Raw genomic sequence first — 10,555 nt, forward strand, 5'->3', positions numbered from 1 at the left:
AGTTTTAAAATGCTCAATATTTTTTACTGGAATCTGAAGTTGCAAAGTGAAAAATCTTAATTCGCTGGAAAATAATTTAAATTAATGTTTTGCCACGTTCAAACTTATCCTGGCAAATGTAGAAAAGCTAAAAATGTGCTTTGCCATTCTGTTCAAGACTGTAGGATCCCTGACAACTGTGTGTTAATTTTCAGGTACGTCCAGGAATGCCTGGTATTTAAGAAAGTTTGGTTTTTACATGCGGGGATTTTCTCTGTGTCCAGCAGTGTGTTTAAAAAGGTTTCGGTCTTACCGGTTGTCAGTGCTGTGAGCAGGAAAGTGAGGGTACAAGGCACACAGTAGGGCAGCGATGGCTGAGTTGGAGGTGCTGAGGGTGTATCTACGATGAAGAACAAGATGACAAACAAGATGCACTCAGACTAAAGATTTGCATCAAAATAAGTTTTGTGATGTAAACTCAGAACATAATTCCTATAGTAAAGACATTGCAAGTCAAGCAACAGTTTGTCGAGTTTTACTCAACATAATGGAACAATTTTATATCTTGCATCTCCATTTTTAATTAAAGAACGTGCTGCATCATAATCGACACAATCAAAGGTCACAGCAGTGCCTCTTAAACATAATGACAGAGTGTCCGCTTTAACTAATTGGATCATTATCCTAATGTCAAGCTGCATAGTGGAAAGTTGCAAGGCTAAAACAGGTCACATCTGAGAGTGTTTAGTAACAGAGGTAAGGAATGTCGCTCTTCAGTTAATGACTGTATTTGTAGTTTTAATGTATTCAAGCTTACAATTGAACCTGTGATTCAACAGTGGATCTTCGCAGCTGTTTGAGGAAGAGAGTCATGGAAGACCGACACCAATTCGGCGATCAATGCAACACTATCCTTTGCGATGAAAGATTTTGACAAGAAAAAATAAATGCACCTCTTCAGTGGTAGGACTTGAGGAGTTGTTGCAGATTTTATTGAGTAGTTTGCTAAGTTAAAGCACGTCAGTTTAAAAGTGCAGTATTGTAGTTTAAAACGGGAAATTTTCCATAACCGTTGCTCGACATCTTCGACATTATTCTTTCAAACCTGCAACTAAAAGTATTCGGCACTTTGACTTTTGGCTGAACATACAAACTTTTTATCAAAGAAATAAAAACAGATACACATAAAAGATGGTAAGTAAGTGGCACCGGACAATTTTCACCTTGATCATCCCGGGCCAGTGACTGATCAATTGTAAAATAAAAAAATAAAAAATTCTGAATGTTTTCTGAGCAGTGAACACACCACACCTAATCAGGCTGCATTAACCCCACTCTTCAGTGTGGATGTCGCTACTGGGACAATGAAATGTTAACAAGGTTCTTAAAACTGAAATCAGATGAAGCACAAATGTGCTTCAAGAATTTGAAATTAAACTTCACTTTCAATGAGAAATTGAGGAAATGGTTGTACAGGCTGCAAAAGAGTAAGAGAGAGCAAGACTTTTAAAAACAGGTAATATAAAGGCATAAATTCAAGTCAAATTGCTATGTTTTGTTCTTTCAATCTTAACTTTGTATGGAACATGCTGGGTTTGAAAATGTTGGCGGACATTTTGAAATTTTGGATTTAAGATAGGGGTCTACATTTTCTTGTTAATACGTGCAGACACGGGGTCAAGCTAGCTGATCGCTGTGCTAATATGAGAAGATGGAGAAAATTTAAGATGCCAACTCCATAATCAAAATATCAGATATCGAAAATCGGTCAGAAAATTCAAGATGTTATACTTCTATTTTGCAAATGACGATGCAGTCGTGTATTTCTTTACTTGCCCTTGTGACAAAATACTGTCAAAGTGATTATAAAAAAAGAATGTTTCCGACCCTATCCTTAGGGTTTATTTTATTTGTCAAGTTTTTTGCTCTCTTTAAACCACCTCAGCTTCTGCCCAAACTTGGAAAAGCTTGCTTCCCTCAAAAAAACGCAGGAACCACTCATCTCAGAGACATCTTTTATTTATCTTTTGTCTTTAGATTATTCCAATTGACAGTGCAAGACCACCATGACTTCGCACGGAGTAGTCAAAGTAGTCACATAGAAGTCACAGAGCAGGTTGAAAACCTACAAACAAATGAAACAAAATCAATTACAGATCACAATGACCTAATTAACTAGTTTTCCAGGTAATGTTAACAACCTACTTTTAAGTTAACAGTGAATGAACAAATAAATAAACTACATTCTAAACACATAAAACCCATTTCATCAACAAGGCTGATTTGGTCTTCTGAATGCAGATTAAATGATATAATGTCCAGTTCCTACCAGAGTGTCTTTGTGGAAGCTTGAAGCTGAGGCTCTTTGTCTGCAGAGATCATTGTGAGCACAGGTGTGTCAAGTTACCTGACAGACTTCAGATAGGCCTGAGTGAAAGGGATGGGTGCGCTTGATTCTCTCTGATGTGTGTGCCAGTTGGGTGGAGATAGTAAATGCACTCAAGTGTACCATTTGCTGTTTTAACTTGACATTGTTAAATAAAACACTTCCAGGGGTGACTGCAAGTCTGGACACCATGCATGACTTTTTGGTGAAAAAGGAACCAATTTTAACTTTAGTTTCCTCTTAAAACTAAATAACAGGAAGAGAAATTTACTGAGCAAACAGAGACAAAGTGAGCGGAAGAGGGGAAAACAGCGCTGAAAACATGCAAGATAAGCAATGAAAAACAGGTGAGAAAAATGAATGAGAGGAGTGCACGAGGCACATCTGAATAGGAAAGTCTGATGCAAATAAGCGAGTGGCTGAATGGTAGATAAGCAGAGGGAAACTGATGGGGTGTAAGAATGATATCACTCCAGTTTTGACCCTTTCACTTCTGCAAATCCACAATGAACCAGACCTCAGTGCATGGCATTCAAGCCTGCACTCCCTGCAACTCCGTGGCCCAACATCTACAATGAAGTAGGGGCAGAATAAATCAAAAGGTCCATCAGATTATGACTCTTGTTTGCATTTGCAGCATCTAATGACAGAGTGTGAGCTGTTGTTTCTGTTAGAAACACGCAGGGCGAGGTCAGCAGTTTGAGGAACCTCGTTAGGGTGTGTGTGAGTTTTCTGTGTACACCAGTCATTCAATAAGCTCAAAATAATACTTGCAGCAGGTCTGTGTATTTCTGCACCAGTCACACACAATGAGTGCATGAGGTCTACCTGATGCTTTCCAAAAGCAGGAGATGTAAATCTAGTGGGTGACTTTTGATTTGAAAACCTCACGAGGAGAGACCTATTGTCTTCATTTTTCCATTCTTTGGCGACTTAATTATACTCTGCATGCCCCTTGTAGCAGGATGTATAAGTTAGTGAATGCCAAGAAGAGAAAATGTGATCAAAGTCTTTAACTATTATAGTAGGGATTGTTACTCCACTGCTGATCTCATGACAGCACAAATAAAGATTAGTATAGTCGAAAATACTAATAAATGCAATTATTGCATGTTAATCAGAATGGGCACCGAGACAAAATGACTGCCAGTTTTCTAAATCTGTTATGGAGCACCTTCACTGCCAGGTGTTTTAGATCAAATATGAGGATTATTACCATCAACGGCCACAAATTTCTAATGATTAAAGCGTATGCAACCTTCATGTAAAAGCTGACAAGTTTTTAAAAAATTCCAAAGTGGGCGGAGCCAAAATACAGGCTCAAGTGTCTGGATGAGCTGAGGGGGTTAAGTGCACATGTGGTCAGGATGACGGAAAGCACCGTTTCTAACTTAGCAGTTCTATGGCAATATTTAGACGCTCCTTTTGGAAAAAGAAAAAAAAAATTACCAGCTACAAACCTAACAACATTGTTTGTGTTCCTGGAGTCTTTGGTGTCAACATGTGAAAGCACCATTCGTTCTGCAGCAACTGCTCTGAGCAAGAATCAAGTGCTGCTGTAAGCCTCTCCCACTTCCTAGGTTCTGTAGTCAGACATTGTCCACTTTTCAAATGAGTCACGCATGTGCAAAGCAGAAAAATGCTATTGAATCGACACTCGCCACCTTCACAATTCCAACTGCTGACTTGCAACGGGGGTGTGTGTCTGAGTGGGACGGTTTTATACCCGAACACAGGTGATGTAGACATCAACAAAACTGTTCAGGTCGTAAGCAACAGGAAAATTCAACTGCGGCAACCACGGCTCAACCCAAAGAGGACAGCACTAAGATGGTTGTAGGCCAAATATTACAGGGTTAAACATGTTTACATGAAAATGTCTCAAATTGTATATTAGTAAATAGGGGTGCACTGATCACCGATTAAAAAAAAAAAAGAAAAAAAGCCTTACCTGCCAATTCCCGATACCAATTTTTTTTCTGTATGAAATATTTCTCAAAATAGGAAAAAAGCTGCAAAGTTAGCAACAGAGGGGTAATTATTGTTGAAGGTAAACGTGGAGACATGACTTGGTAGGCCATCAGTACAACCTTTCTCACGGGAGAGCAGAAGAGAACACTGTTTGGTGTTTAGACCTTCCTTTACAGAGGTAGATAAATCGGCTTCACATGTAAGATTCAGCCGATCACCGATTTCCCAAAATTAAGAAAATCGGCACTGATAAATCGGCACCAATAAATCGGCGCACCCTTTATGGATCAATCTGTTTATCTGCAAAATAAAAGTAGACGTAGGGTTTAAGTACTCTGAACATTTTAGGAACATGCATATTGAAGGGCCATTTACACCCCCACTGATCTTTTCATATCAGCCGAGTCCCCTCTAAGACGGACTGTAAATGCAGCAGAAGATAAATCTGAGTAATAAGAAAAACAAATGTAAAATTGCCAGCAATTCTCTTTCCAGCAGCTGCCCAAAGCTTGCAGATGAGGCTGCAGAGGATTCTCTGGTGGCTCCCTCTGCAGACAACGCATTGCAGGGGTGGCTTAGTGGAGGGCCATGAAATCTGAAACCGAAGTCGCAGAGAAAGCCACACGGTGGTTGTTGTGTGGGTTCCAACTGGGACACAAGTCGAGGTCAGAGCTGGGTCCTCTGGATGATGTTGAGACCCGAAACATCCATCGTCCCCAGGTTTGCACGATGATGCAAGAGGTATCACCAAATCTAACAAACCTGAGTTCTTTGCAGAATCGCTGCTTTTATTATAAGAATAACGGTTTACTGGTTAGATTATTGAAGTCAATCGGGTACAGATGATTATTCATGGGTTTCAGATAAGAAAATCTGTAGAAAGGAAAATGTCTTGAAATATTCCTTTCTACAGATTTTCAAGTGTTGTGTGCTTTCACATGGGAAAGCACATTTGATGCTTGTTGACGCAAATCATTAATCATTAATATAGTTTTATATAGTTTAATATAGTTTTTAAATTATAATTTTTTTTTTTTTTTTTTTGTGGCAATTTTAACTTGCAAATAACAGCAATTTTCCGTAATTTAAATATTGCTAGATTCATTCTCTAAGCATTATTTCAGTGTTTCAGTATTTTCATTGTCGCTGTGTTCATCTCACCTGCCACCTCCCAGGAAGAGCAAGCCGAGGGCCATGTGATGAGCCATGTGGAAGCCGTAGTTCATCTCGCCGCCGGTTCGCTTGTGGAAGAAGCGACACAGCTGCAGGACCTTCAGGTTCCCGGTGCCCGCCATTACCATAGACATCGCCAGCAGGATCATCGACAGGCAGGTTTGTAGATTGTAATAACCCATCTGCTGAGGGGGACCAGAATGCAAGTTAAGGCAAAACAAAGTAGGGAGAAATGCACAAGTACTTTCCATGACCGTGGCAAATTACTGAAAGGTGAAGAACAGAAATAAACACGCACTGCACCCACAGCCGCAGTGCCAGCAAACGACATCATCTTCATGAAGGTCTTGGCGAAGTCGTAGAGGCAGTCGAAGGCGTCGGAATTGGCAGAGCCGGCGAAGCGTAAACCCAACGCCATGCACGCGCCAGCGGTGATGTAGTCTTGGGCTTGACTGAGAAAACAAAACATTTTTAGAAATCCTACGCCAAAAAACAGAAGATTTTTATTAAAATATTTCAATGGATAAAAAAAATAAAAATCAACAAGATGAAAAAATAAAAGTGTTTGTACATGTGAAAGAATATTTGCAAAACCCTGGATGTAAAGAAGTAAAGTAAAAGCACTATTCAGGCTGATTTAACTTCTAAAATAACAATGACTTGGCAGCAAACAAACTTAAAATGATAATTTTGGGTTCTGTACTTACGCCATTGTGTCCATATTGATGTCTTCTGAGGGGTCGAAATTCCCCCTCATGATCTAAAACAAACCAAATAATACAATGAAATTACTTAGTTTTATTGACATGTCGATAAAAAAAAATTAAAAGACATCATGGCATCATAATGAATGACAAATGTACCAAAAACTTGTATGAAGTTCTGCAATAACAGAATCATCCCTGGTTTCTCTTTATGTTTATTTTAATGGTGGGCTGAGATAGAAACAAAGCTAACTAATTTGAGTCATTATATCTAACAATGACAGGAGATGTCCTTTAAAAAAAATGACAATACGGGACATAAGAGGGAGCAGCCTGATCATAAACAACAATGGCCCCAAAACAAAACCCTGTGGAACGCCAAACTGAACAAGACAGGAACGAGATCTGTAAGTTGATGGAGTCAAGAAGATGCATCCATCAGACAAGACAACTTCTGCAAAACTGAGCGTGATATACCAGCCTAACACCTAGACCTGTTAGGCAGAGTCAAAAGCTGAAGTCAGCTCTCACCGAAGCAGCACAGAACATTTACTGTTGCACTCTGCATCAAAATATCATTTGAGATTCTAAGAAAAGCCGTTTCAGTCGAGTGGGATTTACAAAACCCAGACTGAAAGTGGTGCAGAATACAGTACCAATAAAAACCAGCGGTTAACTGCTTGATTGCAACCCTCTCTAAAATCTTAGGCAGAAAATAAAGCTTTGAGATGAGTCTTAAACTGCTGAAAAGAGAAGGATCCTAACTAAACTTTTTAAGGTCAATAAAGTAAAAACAGAAAACTGTTCTGGAAGGAAAACATGCTGACATAGTAGCACTGACACGTTTCAGCTGTTTTCTCTACTTTTACCTCATCAGGATATTTAATTCTACCACAGATTCACTGCATTCTCTGGCTTTAGCCTTTTGAATCTTGACATTCTGTAGAAATAATTATCCTTAATGTTTGTTCTATAAAAAGCTTCGTCACGTAAAATACACTCTAAGCCAACCAGTATGATTTTAGAGTGTTATAGCAACTTCCTGCGAGCTCTACAAAAATACAACACCACAGGAACAATCAGTAATGCCGTCATCTGTGCATTTTCTCACCTGGGGTATATTACTCTTAACCCACTCTGTGTTCGGCAGGATTTCATCCCACATGATAATGCACCGTGCAAGAGTCTGTTGGAGAAGAGAAGCAAGTACATCACATCTAGGAGAGGTGGGAAAAATATAATCCGACTCATGAGCGAAGAGATGCATAGCTGACGTCACACTAACCCTCAGCAGCAGAAACTCTGGCTTAATAAAGTCCAGCAGAAACCAGGTATCTGGAGGTTTCAGCCAATCAGCAATCGACCTAAAGGACAGAACCGGGATGAAAGAAAGGGAGTGTTAATACCCTGCCTCAACACCTTCTCCGCTAACAGGCAGACAAAGTCGGGCGAGAGTTGACAAAATTAGGAACCCCTTGACCAACTACACAGCTGGGAGGTGGAGGAGTTTTCTTCTGTCGTCAGGTTATGATGCTCTGCGGTTCACATGGATTAGAATTAGCTCGATTTAGCAGAGATTAAGCACATTTAATAAAGTACTTCTATATTATTTGCACAGATTTCATAATGTGGTGTGCACAAATCTACAATCTGTTCACAAATGCCCACTTAGAAAAAGTTTCAAGTACGTTTCTCTGTATTGCATCCTTTGCACCAAGCTACATCGCCAATGCCCTCACCTCTTTTTCAACCGGATTCGTTTAAAACTTGCATCTTCAGATATCAAAGTCACACAGCAGTGGAGGAAAACAAGATAAGGTGGCACAACAAGGAAGAAGATTTTCAGCAAAAAACTGCTATACAAACTACATCTATAAAGCAGAATAATACACATACTGAATGTATCAATTCATTTAACAGGTTAGGTACTTTAAAAATAGAGTAGAGAAACTCAGTTTGTCACGTAACAACCACAAACCTAAATATAGCTTGTGGAAAGTTATGTGAAAGCAGGGCTAGATAATAAGATAATGCACCCAAGCTTTGTATATCTAACAGAGAACTGCTGCTTATCAGAAAAACGCTGCAGGACAACTGCAAACCTCTGATCACATGGCCATCCACCTAGACAGAAAGGCCATGTGGCTCATGGTACCTCTGGAGGAGCAGCGGGGATTCACAGCTAAGATAGGAGAATGTTGGGTTTGAATACAAAGTAATCCTGGATCAAAACCTCATAAAAAAACTTGTCCTACCTGTTGTTGGTCTTCAGGTAGATCATGGCGAGGGCCAGCGTGGCTCCTGGACACGTCACGTCTACATTTATTGTGTCACCCTCCTGCGAAGACAGTTATTTGAATGAATAATCCAACGACAGCAGCCTCTATTGCAGCACAGCTTCTGAAACATTTTGGCATGTGAGGAAACCTCATTTTGGCACTTGCCATTTTTACAGCACTGCAATCTGCAATTTCCTTTTTGTATTCTGTAACACCTTTCAATTCTGTGTTTGCGTCTACCTTGATCTGATAGCTGGGAGACTTGTGCCTTTCCCTGCTGGCCCCGGCCTGAGCTCTCCGATGGCCCCCGACCATGTACTGGTACAACTGTTCGGGAACATTGAGGTCCGTCATTCCGATCAGGTTGCTGCCGTGCTGAAAAACGCAGAGGAGATGGTAACACAGAGAGAGAAGAGGTCAAATGATTAGGGGAATCGATAATAAAAATAAAAATTAAAAGAGACTCACACATTGAAGTGTCTATGTAGAAAAAAAAATAGCTTTATAGCAAACAAAAAATGTCATTGCTGAAAATGGTGAGTGTTTCCTGAAACAACTACCATCCAAAAACTTGTAAAAGAAACATTTAAGCACAAAACTACAAAAACATATTACTAATATAAAATGCATAAACCTGCAGTAAAACCGAGATTTGGCCTTGAAAAGAAAACAATATTAACAGTTATATAAAGTCAAGAAAATCTAGACTTACAAATGTTTTCCTGTTGCCATTTGTTTCACAAACTTTGTGCTTTTATTTGGGTCACTCACCCCAAGACAAACCATGCCAAGTGCGAGTCCTGCTGCGAGTGAATAGGACTCCCTGTCAGTGCAGTACTCCATCTCTGGACCTGGAGGGCGGCCTTTAAAAACACATGCAAGACTTTATTAGTTTAACTTCATTGTCGTATAAACAGACAATGTCACAACCACAGAAGCAACAAACAACACGGATTAGGTAAAAAATCTAAACAAAATAAATGGTTGAATAAAAGAGCGATTTGTGATAAAAACCAATCCAGTTTTTGTAAGATGCATTCAACAGAACTTTATTTGAAGCAGTGACAGCGGTTCTAGTTTTGTTAGACTTTTCAGCTTAATTATCTTAGTCGAAATAAAACAAAGTTTAGAGCAGTATTTTGAAGGCTACAAAATAGCGCAAATTTCGCACAGAAATATATATAAAAAAAAAATCAATCTAACCTTTTTAAGATGAATAAGTTGATAAAGCTGACAGGATTTGAGTGTTACTGTGTTTCATCTAAAAAATGCAAGGACCAGTATCATACAGACTAAATGTTACAAATTGAGTTCATAAACTAAACTTGGAAATTGTTTTAGGACTTAAAACAATAAAAAGAGCTAAAATAACTTGATACTGAAGTTACATGACAGAAAACAAGGTTGGAGATTATCTCTTGAATGTTTTTAGATCAATTGACTTTTGAAATAAAAGTTTCTGTGTCTGTATAAACCATATTGTCTGCTGTTCTTATCTGTGGGATGCCCCAAGGCTCGGTTTGGGGTCCACTTCGTTTTGCTAGATACTAAGCTCCTTGGACATCCATTTTGTGCAGGAACAAGCCTGGGAGTTTCCCCAACAACTTCCACCTTTACACAAAATATATTTAAAAAAGGCTTTATTTTCAATTTCCTCAATTTTTCCACATCACTGTATTTGCTGCAGGCTGTGCATATTTTGCATTAAAACCAAAAGTATAAATTCTGGGACAATTATAAGTTTTATATTTCCAGAGGCAGTAAAGGTTTAAAATAATTTATTTGTTAGCCATTCATCTTTTATGGAAGAAAACAACACGGACCGATCTCAGACAGCAGGACTTCAGCGTTGTGTCTGTGTCCTGTTCCCTGGTACACCAGACCGATACCAATGACAGCAGCAACCTGCAGGACAGACACATTTAAAAATGATTTTAGTGCAGCTTTTGTGCTGGGTGGTAATTGGAGAAAAAACAAAAAAAAAAAAAAAAAAAAAAAAAAATTTGGGGTTTTTTTAGGTTTTTTTTCCCCCAAAAAATAAAATTCAAGTCTAAAACCCACAC

At 39.0% G+C, this 10,555-nt stretch overlaps 1 protein-coding gene and 1 long non-coding RNA gene across 4 annotated transcripts in view; one reads left to right on the forward strand and one right to left on the reverse strand.

Moving 5' to 3' along the window:
• The window catches only part of anapc1 (anaphase promoting complex subunit 1), a 54,340-nt gene that overhangs the window by 11,810 nt on the left and 31,975 nt on the right, over positions 1-10,555 (reverse strand). Inside the window, exons 35-44 of one of the 3 annotated variants that reach the window (XM_015058810.1) lie at positions 10,316-10,397; positions 9,264-9,355; positions 8,733-8,867; positions 8,469-8,551; positions 7,499-7,577; positions 7,325-7,399; positions 6,217-6,269; positions 5,817-5,961; positions 5,498-5,691; positions 293-379 (exon numbers count right to left, since the gene is read on the reverse strand). In XM_015058810.1, the coding sequence (XP_014914296.1) occupies positions 293-379; positions 5,498-5,691; positions 5,817-5,961; positions 6,217-6,269; positions 7,325-7,399; positions 7,499-7,577; positions 8,469-8,551; positions 8,733-8,867; positions 9,264-9,355; positions 10,316-10,397 (1,025 nt within the window). Of the gene's footprint in view, positions 1-292; positions 380-5,497; positions 5,695-5,807; positions 5,962-6,216; positions 6,270-7,324; positions 7,400-7,498; positions 7,578-8,468; positions 8,552-8,732; positions 8,868-9,263; positions 9,356-10,315; positions 10,398-10,555 lie in introns of all 3 variants that reach the window. The other 2 variants (XM_015058809.1, XM_015058808.1) reach the window with 2 other exon arrangements.
• On the forward strand, positions 334-5,332 carry LOC106963738 (uncharacterized). Its single transcript, XR_001428248.1, has 2 exons — positions 334-1,642; positions 1,707-5,332. It is a non-coding gene; the product is annotated as an uncharacterized LOC106963738 (long non-coding RNA).

This window comes from Poecilia latipinna, unplaced genomic scaffold (genome assembly GCF_001443285.1).
Source record: "Poecilia latipinna isolate Pla-1442-1.1 unplaced genomic scaffold, P_latipinna-1.0 Scaffold1574, whole genome shotgun sequence".
Taxonomy (NCBI): Eukaryota; Metazoa; Chordata; class Actinopteri; order Cyprinodontiformes; family Poeciliidae; genus Poecilia; species Poecilia latipinna.